This window comes from Danio rerio, chromosome 2, assembly GCF_052040795.2.
Source record: "Danio rerio strain M-AB ecotype USA chromosome 2, GRCz13ab, whole genome shotgun sequence".
In the NCBI taxonomy this organism is placed as follows: Eukaryota; Metazoa; Chordata; class Actinopteri; order Cypriniformes; family Danionidae; genus Danio; species Danio rerio.
In genome coordinates, this window is record NC_141022.1 from 63,627,501 (window position 1) to 63,642,500 (window position 15,000).

The 15,000-nt window shown below is 42.8% G+C and overlaps 1 protein-coding gene across 13 annotated transcripts in view; it reads right to left on the minus strand.

Moving 5' to 3' along the window:
• Nucleotides 1–15,000, minus strand: part of ptprsb (protein tyrosine phosphatase receptor type Sb) — a 98,146-nt gene that overhangs the window by 80,584 nt on the left and 2,562 nt on the right. For all 13 annotated transcript variants that reach the window (XR_015479135.1, XR_015479136.1, XR_015479134.1 and 10 more), the window contains exons 2-3: nucleotides 3,623–3,704; nucleotides 496–591 (exon numbers count right to left, since the gene is read on the minus strand). Coding sequence is in view for 9 of the 13 variants with exons in the window: in XM_087241633.1 (XP_087097759.1) it covers nucleotides 496–583 (88 nt within the window). In the remaining 4 variants the exon portion in view is untranslated. The remainder of the gene's footprint in view (nucleotides 1–495; nucleotides 592–3,622; nucleotides 3,705–15,000) is intronic.

Here is a 15,000-nt window from a genome sequence, read left to right on the forward strand (position 1 = left end):
CTGAAATAACCCGCTCAGCTGAGCCCACTCAACTTCTACAAATGAACTCTGATCTGTGTGTGTGTGTGTGTGTGTGTGTGTGTGTGTGAGAGAGAGAGACATGCACTGAGCTGTGGGAGTGTCAGAGTGAAGCTCATTAATATTCATGACTGTTCCAAATATGGTCAATAAGGAGCTCCTGACTCTGAGCTATATCAGATGTAATACATGAGTGTATGTGAGAGTTTCTGGAGACTTTCTGAACACCCCTGCCACACACACACACATATATGAGTGTGTTGAGCCTTTAACTGGTGTGTGAGCGTTAAAGCGCCAGCATTAGGCTCTGTGTGTTGGAGACGGACTCGTCTGCAGTCATGGAGCTTCTGCTTTAATAATTCATCACAGTAGGACAGCATCAGCCTCTGCTCAGTTTCCATGACGACATCCCATCACAAAAGGACATTGCATTGTTACCATACCAACAACAGCGGACCGGTGCGCACGGAGACTCACACAAGGCGGAGCAGGAGTTCTGCAGCGAGATGAAGATGAAGATGAAGATGAGCAGGAGCAGAGATCCAGAGACCTGCAGCGCCATCATCAGGAGCACTGAGGAGACACACACACACACACACACACACACCATCACATCATCATCATCAGGAGCAGTAATGAGACACACAAACACACACACACACACCATCACATCATCATCATCAGGAGCAGTAATGAGACACACACACACACACACACACACCATCACATCATCATCATCAGGAGCAGTAATGAGACACACACACACACACACACACACACACACACACACACACCATCACATCATCATCATCAGGAGCAGTAATGAGACACACACACACACACACACACACCATCACATCATCATCATCAGGAGCAGTAATGAGACACACACACACACACACACACACCATCACATCATCATCATCAGGAGCAGTAATGAGACACACACACACACACACACACACCATCACATCATCATCATCAGGAGCAGTAATGAGACACACACACACACACACACACACCATCACATCATCATCATCAGGAGCAGTAATGAGACACACACACACACACACCATCACATCATCATCATCAGGAGCAGTAATGAGACACACACACACACACACACACACACACACACACACACACCATCACATCATCATCATCAGGAGCAGTAATGAGACACACACACACACACACACACACACACACACACACACACACACACACACCATCACATCATCATCATCAGGAGCAGTAATGAGACACACACACACACACACCATCACATCATCATCATCAGGAGCAGTAATGAGACACACACACACACACACACACACACACACACACACCATCACATCATCATCATCAGGAGCAGTAATGAGACACACACACACACACACACACACACACACACACACACACACACCATCACATCATCATCATCAGGAGCAGTAATGAGACACACACACACACACACCATCACATCATCATCATCAGGAGCAGTAATGAGACACACACACACACACACACACACACACACACACACCATCACATCATCATCATCAGGAGCAGTAATGAGACACACACACACACACACACACACACTGCTGATCTGTGCAGAAGACAGAAGAGGACAGATGTGGAGAGAGACGGAGACGCCTCGTCCAGGAGAGCTGGCCCTGCTGGAGGATCAGTGCAGCATCATATTAGACATCCTGCTCCTCTGCTGGACACGTGTGATGCAAGGTTATTATAGTTAATGAAAACTAACGAAAAAACGAAAACTTAAATGTAAAATAATTGTCGTTAACTGAAATAAAAATAAAAACGAGAGTTTCAAAAACTAGAACTGAAACTGTATTGTGTGCATACAAAGCTAACTGAAACTAACTAAAATGACAGCGAAAACCTCCTTTGTGTTCGTGTTTGTAAATGTATTTAATAAATGATCTTACTGTAAGCCTTTTAGAAGTGAATATAATCCGCGCTGCAGGTGTTTGTGTTTGACCCTTTCACACCTCCGAGTCTCCTGCTGCCGCCATTGGCCAGATCGAGCCGGTTCTCCTCCAGTCATCCTCGCTGTTGCTCCCGCGACAAAAATGCACGGTGACAGCATTAAATACAGAGACTTCCAACTATTACTTCAACACGTTTGTGCCCAATAATGGGTTTTATTTCTGTATCGCGAACGAATCTTTTTAACCGGATTTTCTAAGTGAACTGGTTGAACTAGTTCACCAAATCCAACTGAATCATTTGAAATGATTTGCGTCTCCATTAAGCACTTATCCACCAACTACTTACTTTATAACAAGCCTAATACCCCCTCTGACTCTAAATAATGCAATATATACTCTCATTCAGTTATTAGAACAGCAACGTTACACTGAGAAACGGTGAACCAGTAATACTGCGCATGCGTGATTCAGTGAACCAAACACAAACAGTACAGCCCTCAGCCTGCTGTGTGACTGAACCAATGACTGTAAAAAATATGGACGACGCGACAGCCCCTTTTCCCATTGAACGCCTTGAGGGCAAAACGCCTGCTTGACGGGCACAAACTGTCGCAAAAGACTGCTGAAATTGGAGCCAGACATGCGCAGAAGGATTGTCTGATGGAGCCAGAGGAGGAGCCGCGAAAATGAGCGGAGTCGAGCTTCCAACCAAACGCTTTATGTAAAATCAACCACGCCCCCCGAACTGCTCAGCATGCGTTTGCTGTCATATCAACACAGATGGATGTAATAACGTTAACAAATATGAGGGTTTTATATATTCAATCACGCCAGCTCCAGGCCGCAGCGCATAACCTACTCGCGGCGTCGCGGGCTAATTCCGGCTCGCATGCGGCAGCGCCGGCTCGCTCGACCGCCGCATCTGGCTCAATTGACTCGGGCTGGAATCGGGCAGTGAGTCCAGGCATCCGGAGTAGGTCCAGCAGAGGTAGTCAGTCTGAGCTCTGAGGGGTAAGTCTCCGGCAGGCGAGAATCTAGCCGGAACTGGTCCGAGTGTGTTTTGCTATCTGGGTGGCTAGGTATGTATCAGCAAACTAATAAAGCCCGAAAAAAGCCCTGAACTTAGCGAATAAACAGTGTTCCACCAGGATCATGTATGTCAGAAACTATAGTTTACTGCTGAACTCATTTTGTCATGGTAAAATAACACAGAAATCCAATAATAACATTTCAGTCTACTGCAGTCTCCTGCCGAAGCTCAGACGCCACGCTTTGAGAAACTGTCAATCACAGCTGTCAATCATGATGACACGCCCAGCATTAAATTACTGCTAAAAACAAACTGTTTACACAAATGAAGATCTGCACCTATTTCAGCACAATAACCAGTGCCTTAATCCACCAGAACCATCTTTCGGGACATTTTATTGCAAGTGTAATATTTTTTTTATTTGGGCACAAGTCTCCTTCATTAACACGGAGGAGGCGGGCTTTATGACTTGTACTGCAGCCAGCCCCCAGGGGGCGATCTAACGGCCGAGACCTTCACTCAAACCTGCTGCGTTCACACACACACACACACACACACACACACACACACACACACACACACGCACGCACGCACGCACGCACCCACGCACACTCACCTCTAGCGTTTCTCTTTTTTCTAGATGTGCTTGAGCTTCATGTCCTGGTTTTCATAATCCTCAACGGTCTGATCCGGTGTTCCTACAATCAAACACACACACACACACACACACACACACACACAGATTTAAATGAACAAATATTATATAACACACGGCACACATTCTACAATACAGCAGTGCTTCACTGACACACACACACACTCCGGCGCTGTGCTGACACTGTGTGTGTGTGCGTGTGTGTGTGTGTGTGTGTGTGTGTGTGTGTGTGTGTGTGTGCGCAGGATGCAATGATTGTGCGATTGATCATTAGACTCCTCCTCAGTGTGGATCTGGATCAGCTGTGAGTGTGAACGGGATCAGGAGTGAATCCACATAAGCAGCTCTGAGCACTGAGTCTCTCCAGCTCTCATTATCTGTGCTGCACCCAGCCTAGTGTCTCACTGTTGCCTAGACAACCAGCTCATCCATCTCTCTCTCTCTCTCACACACACACACACACACACACACACACACACACACTCAAACACTCACACACACACACACTCACTCACTCACTCACACACACACACACACACACACACACACACACACACACACACACACACACACACACACACACACACACACACACACACACACACACACTCACACTCACACTCACACTCACACTCACACACTCTCTCTCTCTCTCTCTTCTCATCTCCTGGTGTTTGTCAAGTCCACAGATCAGAGCAGCGGCCACTGGGGATGCGGTTTCTATGGAAACCGCCCAAAGCAGCTGTCATGTGACCGCAAGTGCTGGATGTCTGAGGTCAGACTGGAGCAGCGGATGAAGACATTCAGAATCAGAGATGGGCCAATCAGAGGACAGCACATTAGCATATGGAATATTAAACATCATCATGAACCATCAGCTCCACCCCCCCGACCACTGTCATCAGCCTAACACACACACACACACACACACACACACACACAGCAGGCACACACTGAACTACAATGTAAAGCACTGGATCACTGAGAGGATTACACACACAAGGGACGGAGGGCTCAGCGGAGCGGCTTCAGCAGATATTCGTCCATCAGAGAGAGCATCATCATGTTGATCATCAGCGCGCCGCTCACACACACACACCAAGAGTCAAACACACGAGCTGCTGTTTGAGCTGCATTAATAACTCATCACTCACTCTGCGTCTCAGTGTGTGTGTGTGTGTGTGTGTGTGTGTTCCAGCACCGCCTCATTAGCAGCAGTGATGCCCGTTAGTGAGCGGGTGTCAGGGTCAGGGTTCCGCCAGTGGCGTCTCTCAGCACTAACACTGCTCCAGCTGTGGCGGGTCAGCACATCTGCACATCTGCAGCTCATCACGAGCCTCCGCAAGCCGCTTACAGCCGCGACAGCAGCACACTGAGCAGAGTTAAACGAAGCTGACGCCAGTGCAGATGTGCAGGACAACCACACTAATGCTGAACAGCTGACACACACACACACACACACGCTGAGCTGTGGAACCCTAGCCAGACTGAACGCAGATCAGTTCACATCTGCTGATAATAAAGCTGCGCTCACACTAGAGTTTGTGTGTGTGATATTCTGTGGTGCGGCGCTGTGAAAGGGGCGGGATTAAACAAGATTATTAGACATTAATAAAGCGAGCGATTGCTCCATGTGTTACATTTCTGTCCAGAGAGGTCATGTTTTGATCCTCGATTGGTCTCACGCAGTCAAGTGATGCGATTTCACAGGTCAGAGTTCACCAAGCTTGAACTTTACACTGCAGCAACCTGTGAAACTGAACGCATGACCCTGTGTTTCCGGTCTGACGCTTTCACGAGTGTATGAATGGAAGTCTATGGGAGGAAAAGTCTAGTGTGACCGCAGCTTAAGACTGAATCCAGATCAGTTTACACCTGCTGATAATCAGACTGAACCCAGATCAGTTCAGACCTGCTGATAATCAGACTGAACCCAGATCAGTTTACACCTGCTGATATTCAGACTGAACCCAGATCAGTTCAGACCTGCTGATAATCAGACTGAACCCAGATCAGTTCAGACCTGCTGATAATCAGACTGAACCCAGATCAGTTCAGACCTGCTGATAATCAGACTGAACCCAGATCAGTTCACACCTGCTGATAATCAGACTGAACCCAGATCAGTTCACACCTGCTGATAATCAGACTGAACCCAGATCAGTTCACACATGCTGATAATCAGACTGAACCCAGATCAGTTCACACCTGCTGATATTCAGACTGAACCCAGATCAGTTCAGACCTGCTGATAATCAGACTGAACCCAGATCAGTTCAGACCTGCTGATAATCAGACTGAACCCAGATCAGTTCACACATGCTGATAATCAGACTGAACCCAGATCAGTTCACACATGCTGATAATCAGACTGAACCCAGATCAGTTCACACATGCTGATAATCAGACTGAACCCAGATCAGTTTACACCTGCTGATATTCAGACTGAACCCAGATCAGTTCAGACCTGCTGATAATCAGACTGAACCCAGATCAGTTCAGACCTGCTGATAATCAGACTGAACCCAGATCAGTTCACACATGCTGATAATCAGACTGAACCCAGATCAGTTCACACATGCTGATAATCAGACTGAACCCAGATCAGTTCACACATGCTGATAATCAGACTGAACCCAGATCAGTTTAATAGTCCTCAACATGTGATCAATATAGTCAGGTCCTCTGTGTGATCATCAGTCCTCAACACTGAACTCTCTGACGCTGCAGAAACAGCGCTATTAAACACACAGACACACACACACACACACACACACTGCAGAGATCAGACCCTGTGGGCGATACTGGAATCTGTCCAGAGCTGAAACTCTTCTGGTCAGATCCGGTGGACGATGGCGCTGGTGAACCGCCGGTGCTGCTTCTGGCAGGGTCAGGTGGACAGATGGAGTGCGTCATAGAGTCTCTCTCACACACACACACGCACACGCACACGCACGCACGCACACACACACACACACACACACACACACACACACACACACACACACACACACACACACACACACACACACACACACACACAGGTGATGGCTCAGTTTGAGCAGGTGGAGTGTCTGCATTAGATGACGCTGAGTGAATAAGTGACTGTACAACATGAGTGAAGCTACAGACCAGCGCTCTGCTGACAGCCTCTTTCAGATGATCAGTCTTTAAAGTATTCAGTGCACATCAGACACACAATAAACACAGTAAACACGGTCAGCTGTAAAATTCATTTGTTTTTACTTTAAAAATGTTTTAAAAAAACAACAACAACAAAAAATGAAAACTCCAGATGCACTCGGCCCAAACCAAAACAGGAAATGCTTCCTAATGATTACACCACCTGATGAACACACAACACAGGCAACGTCTGTGTCACGGCAAGCGTCCACAGTTCAGCTAAACGTGCAGTGAGATGATGACAGCTGTCCAACACACACTCACACATCACGCATGTGTCTTCAGACACCAGTACCGTTACTCATCATGACCCCCCCCACTCCATTTAATTTAATATCCGTTATTTTACCGTATATTTCTGTCATTTAATATCCGTCATTTTACTGTATATTTCTGTCATTTAATATCCGTTATTTTACCGTATATTTCTGTCATTTAATATCCGTTATTTTACCGTATATTTCTGTCATTTAATATCCGTTATTTTACCGTATATTTCTGTCATTTATTATCCGTTATTTTACCGTATATTTCTGTCATTTAATATCCGTTATTTTACCGTATATTTCTGTCATTTAATATCCGTCATTTTACCAAATATTTCTGTCATTTAATATCCGTCATTTTACCGTATATTTCTGTCATTTAATATCCGTCATTTTACCAAATATTTCTGTCATTTAATATCCGTCATTTTACCGTATATTTCTGTCATTTATTATCCGTTATTTTACCAAATATTTCTGTCATTTAATATCCGTTATTTTACCGTATATTTCTGTCATTTAATATCCATTATTTTACCGTATATTTCTGTCATTTAATATCCGTCATTTTACCATATATTTCTGTCATTTAATATCCGTCATTTTACTGTATATTTCTGTCATTTAATATCCGTCATTTTACTGTATATTTCTGTCATTTAATATCCGTTATTTTACCGTATATTTCTGTCATTTAATATCCGTTATTTTACCGTATATTTCTGTCATTTAATATCCGTTATTTTACCGTATATTTCTGTCATTTATTATCCGTTATTTTACCGTATATTTCTGTCATTTAATATCCGTTATTTTACCGTATATTTCTGTCATTTAATATCCGTCATTTTACCAAATATTTCTGTCATTTAATATCCGTCATTTTACCGTATATTTCTGTCATTTAATATCCGTCATTTTACCAAATATTTCTGTCATTTAATATCCGTCATTTTACCGTATATTTCTGTCATTTATTATCCGTTATTTTACCAAATATTTCTGTCATTTAATATCCGTTATTTTACCGTATATTTCTGTCATTTAATATCCATTATTTTACCGTATATTTCTGTCATTTAATATCCGTCATTTTACCATATATTTCTGTCATTTAATATCCGTCATTTTACTGTATATTTCTGTCATTTAATATCCGTTATTTTACCGTATATTTCTGTCATTTAATATCCGTCATTTTACTGTATATTTCTGTCATTTAATATCCGTTATTTTACCGTTTATTTCTGTCATTTAATATCCGTCATTTTACCGTATATTTCTGTCATTTAATATCCGTTATTTTACCGTTTATTTCTGTCATTTAATATCCGTCATTTTACTGTATATTTCTGTCATTTAATATCCGTCATTTTACTGTATATTTCTGTCATTTAATATCCGTCATTTTACTGTATATTTCTGTCATTTAATATCCGTTATTTTACCGTTTATTTCTGTCATTTAATATCCGTCATTTTACCGTATATTTCTGTCATTTAATATCCGTTATTTTACCGTTTATTTCTGTCATTTAATATCCGTCATTTTACCGTATATTTCTGTCATTTAATATCCGTCATTTTACTGTATATTTCTGTCATTTAATATCCGTCATTTTACCGTATATTTCTGTCATTTAATATCCGTCATTTTACCGTATATTTCTGTCATTTAATATCCGTCATTTTACCGTATATTTCTGTCATTTAATATCCGTCATTTTACTGTATATTTCTGTCATTTAATATCCGTTATTTTACCGTTTATTTCTGTCATTTAATATCCGTCATTTTACCGTATATTTCTGTCATTTAATATCCGTTATTTTACCGTTTATTTCTGTCATTTAATATCCGTCATTTTACTGTATATTTCTGTCATTTAATATCCGTCATTTTACTGTATATTTCTGTCATTTAATATCCGTTATTTTACCGTTTATTTCTGTCATTTAATATCCGTCATTTTACCGTATATTTCTGTCATTTAATATCCGTTATTTTACCGTTTATTTCTGTCATTTAATATCCGTCATTTTACCGTATATTTCTGTCATTTAATATCCGTCATTTTACTGTTTATTTCTGTCATTTAATATCTGTTATTTTACCGTATATTTCTGTCATTTATTATCCGTTATTTTACCGTATATTTCTGTCATTTAATATCTGTTATTTTACCGTATATTTCTGTCATTTAATATCCGTTATTTTACCGTATATTTCTGTCATTTAATGGCTGTTACTTCATGTTTTTGTCCAGCAGCCAGCTGCCAGAAATAAAGGGTATAATCATTGATTTTTTTACAGTGCACATCAGCCAACCAAGTCAGAAATCCACCAGCAAAACAAGATTACGCTCCTGACCCCAATGGCAGACATTTGCTCCTGTTTGAAGCGTAATCTCTTAAGTCTTCATCTCTTCAGTCATTTCGGTTCTGCAGTAATGAGTCTTGATTTCAGAACGGCTGGCAGAAGCACAGCTCCAAGCAGAAACGCTCCAGATACAGTCTGTTAGAAATACAAGCCTACTTATGACCTGTCACTCAAGTGGCCATGCCCTTAATTATGCAGAATTCTAAAGCTCAATATCTCTAATTCAGATTAGTTATAAGATAGTGCCCCCTCTCACAGTTGTCATGAAGGCTGATATTAGCCATTTACACCCAAATCATGTCCTGCTAGAGGCGGTAAACAGCTCTCACACAGCTGTACTATTGGGCTCTCAACACTGGAGTCAATGGAAATGTGCTGCGTTCTGGAGCAGCCCCCAGTGGCCACATGAGATACTGCACTTCTGTCTGAGCTTCATGAGGGACGGGGACGCTTCATTACTATTCTGCTTACACTGATTTCTACTAAAAACAGACAGAAACTCCGAGTCCGAAAAGCATTTTGTTTCAGTGTGTGTTTGTGTGTGTGTTCATCTGGGTGATGAGTGTGTGTACATGCGTTTGTGTGTGTTTGAGACGCAGACTGATTTGGAGATGTTTCCAGCATCTGCTTTATTAAACACACACATACACACACACACACACACACACACACACACACACACACACACACACATACACACACACACACACACAGATTCTCTCTTGTCTGCGCTGCTTCATAATAACAGCAGATTATAGAGGATGATCCTGCTTTACTGACGCTTCTGCAGCACCAGCTTTACAGGCCATCTCAGACGGACACACTCGCTCTTTTCTTCATTCACATGCTGCTGTGCATGCGAGTGTGTGTGTGTGAGCAGATGAAGACCTAACAGGTTCACTTTAACTTGAAACACACACACAAACACACACACACACACACACACACACACACACACACACACATGCTTGGATTGGTCATTTCTACACAGATATGGTTGTGTTCCTGAAATCAGAACCAGATATCCATCACGACACTGTTCAGCGCTCAGATTAGTCAGAACACCTGATCTGGACATGATTCAGACTCAGAACAGGACTCAGCTGTAATCAGTCTGTGAGTGGAGTTCTGCAGAGTTCTGCCCGGCTGTAAATGCTGGTGTTGAGCGCTTGTAGACGTCACTGTGAGGATACATGCAGGCAGAATGAACATTTTAAGCACAATCTCCTGTTAGATGAGCAGATCGTCCTCCTCTGAGACGGAGAGAAGAGAGTTTCCCTTCATCCTGTGTACATCAGCTGAGACAAACAAAGACGTCTGATAACTGATTCACATCTGTCTGAATCACACCTGTCTGTCTGAATCACTTCTGTCTGTCTGAATCACATCTGTCTGTCTGAATCATTTCTTTCTGTCTGAATCACTTCTGTCTGTCTGAATCACTTCTGTCTGTCTGAATCACATCTGTCTGTCTGAATCACATCTGTCTGTCTGAATCACTTCTTTCTGTCTGAATCACATCTGTCTGTCTGAATCACTTCTGTCTGTCTGAATCACTTCTGTCTGTCTGAATCACATCTGTCTGTCTGAATCACTTCTGTCTGTCTGAATCACTTCTGTCTGTCTGAATCACTTCTGTCTGTCTGAATCACATCTGTCTGTCTGAATCACATCTGTCTGTCTGAATCACTTCTGTCTGTCTGAATCACTTCTGTCTGTCTAAATCACTTCTGTCTGTCTGAATCACATCTGTCTGAATCACTTCTGTCTGTCTGAATCACTTCTGTCTGTCTGAATCACATGTCTGTCTGAATCACTTCTGTCTGTCTGAATCACTTCTGTCTGTCTGAATCACTTCTGTCTGTCTGAATCACATGTCTGTCTGAATCACTTCTGTCTGTCTGAATCACTTCTGTCTGTCTGAATCACATGTCTGTCTGAATCACTTCTGTCTGTCTGAATCACTTCTGTCTGTCTGAATCACATCTGTCTGTCTGAATCACATCTGTCTGTCTGAATCACGTCTGACTGTCTGAATCACTTCTGTCTGTCTGAATCACTTCTGTCTGTCTGAATCACTTCTGTCTGTCTGAATCACTTCTGTCTGTCTGAATCACTTCTGTCTGTCTGAATCACTTCTGTCTGTCTGAATCACATCTGTCTGTCTGAATCACATCTAACTGTCTGAATCACTTCTGTTTGTCTGAATCACATCTGTCTGTCTGAATCACTTCTGTCTGTCTGTCTGAATCACTTCTGTCTGTCTGAATCACTTCTGTCTGTCTGAATCACATGTCTGTCTGAATCACATATGTCTGTCTGAATCACTTCTGTCTGTCTGAATCACATGTCTGTCTGAATCACATGTCTGTCTGAATCACTTCTGTCTGTCTGAATCACTTCTGTCTGTCTGAATCACATCTGTCTGTCTGAATCACTTCTGACTGTCTGAATCACTTCTGTCTGTCTGAATCACATCTGTCTGTCTGAATCACTTCTGTCTGTCTGAATCACTTCTGTCTGTCTGAATCACATCTGTCTGTCTGAATCACATCTAACTGTCTGAATCACTTCTGTTTGTCTGAATCACATCTGTCTGTCTGAATCACTTCTGTCTGTCTGAATCACTTCTGTCTGTCTGAATCACATCTGTCTGTCTGAATCACTTCTGTCTGTCTGAATCACATCTGTCTGTCTGAATCACATCTGTCTGTCTGAATCACTTCTGTCTGTCTGAATCACATCTGTCTGTCTGAATCACCTCTGTCTGTCTGAATCACTTCTGTCTGTCTGAATCACGTCTGTCTGTCTGAATCACGTCTATCTGAATCACTTCTGTCTGTCTGAATCACACCTGTCTGTTTGAATCATATGTCTGTCTGAATCATATGTCTGTCTGAATCATATGTCTGTCTGAATCATATGTCTGTCTGAATCATATGTCTGTCTGAATCACATGTCTGTCTGAATCACTTCTGTCTGTCTGAATCACGTCTGTCTCCACTGATCAATCCTCTGAGAGCAGACGTGTGTTCAGCAGATGGTTTGGTTTGGGCAGTTTACCGTGGTAAAGCCGCTGTAGGTGAATCTCCTCACAGCACAACACGGCTGATATCTCCTCATTGGGTTAATAACTGTGGGATAATCAGACGGCCGGCAGCAGCTTTCTGCTTTACTCACAGTGAATACCCAGCAAACACACACGAGGATGAGCAGCAGTGTTCCTCCACCAGCAGACCCCGCTCAGACTCCTGCATCAGCGCTTCTCTGAGCCTCAGCACACTCACTCTGATCTAATTACAGCACAATATTAATGAACAGCTAATTACAGCACCAACAACACAGAGCCAGGCCAGGACTAACTGAAGCACTGACCCCTGCCCTCAGTGACCAGTGCTGTACTGCCACACACACACACACCGAGACACACACACACCGAGACACACACACACACCGAGACACACACACACACACCGAGACACACACACACACCGAGACACACACACGCACACACACCGAGACACACACACCGAGACACACACACACACACACACACACACACACACGCAGAAACACAGTCAGCGTAGAGAGAGGACTGAAGCAGCACAAACACACACACCACAGACGTAACCAGAGGAACACTGAAGCACACACACACACACACACACACTGAAGACTGATCATGACCGTCTGTGCCAAAACACAGATCTAGACCCATGTAGGAGTGAAAGGAGAGGCAGAGTGTGCCCGAGTCTGGTAAAGATGGCGAGCGCCATTACACTAGTCTTCTGATCACACAGGAGTCCATGAGCCAGACTCGCTCTATCAGCCTGCATGGTTCGGGATCTGTAGAGCTGATTCTTCAGTGTTTGGACTCTCAGTAGTGAAGATTAAACCACACAGAACTGCACTGAGCTGAGCTAAACTTCAACACTAAATCCTGATCTACACTGTTCCCTCTTACTATGATCTTCTATGTCAGGGGTCACCAATCTCTGTCCTGTAGGTCCGGTGCCCCGCAGGGTTTCGCTCCAACTTGCCTCAGCACACCTGCCTGGGTGTTTTAAGTATACCTCGTGAGAGCTTGATTAGCTTGTTCAGGTGTGTTTGATTAGGGTTGGAGCTAAAATCTGCAGGACACCGGCCCTCCAGGACCGAGATTGGTGACCGCTGGCCTACGTGAAGCTGCTTTGACTCAATCTACCATGTAAAAGTGCTGAACAAGTAAAGCTGAGCCGAACTGAACTCAATAGCTGATCTCTGGCTGATTTGATTCCTTAAACAAGTTGGTGAATCAGATTAAAATGTCTGGATGAACTGATCTGAGATCTGTGTGTGTTGTGAAGGACAGATCTGTCCATCCTCCACATCATGATCAGCAATGCAGCGATTGGCTGACGGCACAGCAGCGTAATGACATCATCTGATTAATATTCAATTATTCATGTGAGCTAAATTACATCAAATCAGCAGGAAACGGTTTGTTAAATACGACACGCAATAACTCTCCACTGCAGGCGGTACACTGTCATCTGTCGAGAGCAGCTTATTTAGTGACAGTTAGAGCAGATTTCCTTTATTAATGTGGCATTACTGCAGCCGGTTTATTAATGGTGTAAAGAATAACTGGATGCTTACAAAAGCATTTGATATTGGTAAAGGCGTCTGCAACTGTTATAATGAACTGATTGATTGATATGAACTGTCCAAACATGTTTATGACTGCATGAATGTATTATTGCTTTTAAAAAGTCACATATTGTGCAGGTCTATTATCACACAAACACTACTGAAGAGATCTAAAAAGATCAGATCAATAAACTTTCTCTTTACACCAGCAGGGGGCAGTCTCTGTGCTTTCATTTCAGACTGCAGGTTGCATACGTTTAATTAATATATATATATATATATTTAACCTCATATATACATATACACATATATATATATATATATAGTTAAAATGTATATTTACTACTTTCCCAAGTGTATCTAACTATCGGTTCTACTGTGAGACAATATCAGCATTCGGCACATTCTTTCAGTATTATCTTTGCTTGAACTGACCCGATCTAATTCCATTTATATTAAATGAGCTGCTGCTGACCAGGTTTGATCTACCAGGGGTCTGTTTCAGTAAGGAGGTTCAAACAACTCGGAGTTTAAACTTGAACTCAGAGTTTTTAATCTCTCGGTAAATCAACTCAGAGTTTTCGGTTTCAGAACAGCTGATCTGAGTTAGATCAATCAACTTCGAGTAGAGCAACTCAGAGTGAAGCGCGCGCACCGTGACTATAAAAAGGCATTATTAATGGAGCGCAGATATTACGAGTGACCATGGCAACATCTTAAAATTGAGATCATCATTTCTTTCTCCAGCTGAACTTGATGTTCTCATGCAAAGTTACAGCAAATATGAGTGTATATATTTGAAAAGAAGCAGCCATCAGTGAAACAGAGACAGTTCTCTGGGATCGCAGCGCAGTCTTCTGCTCTTCTGATTGGCTGTTTGTAA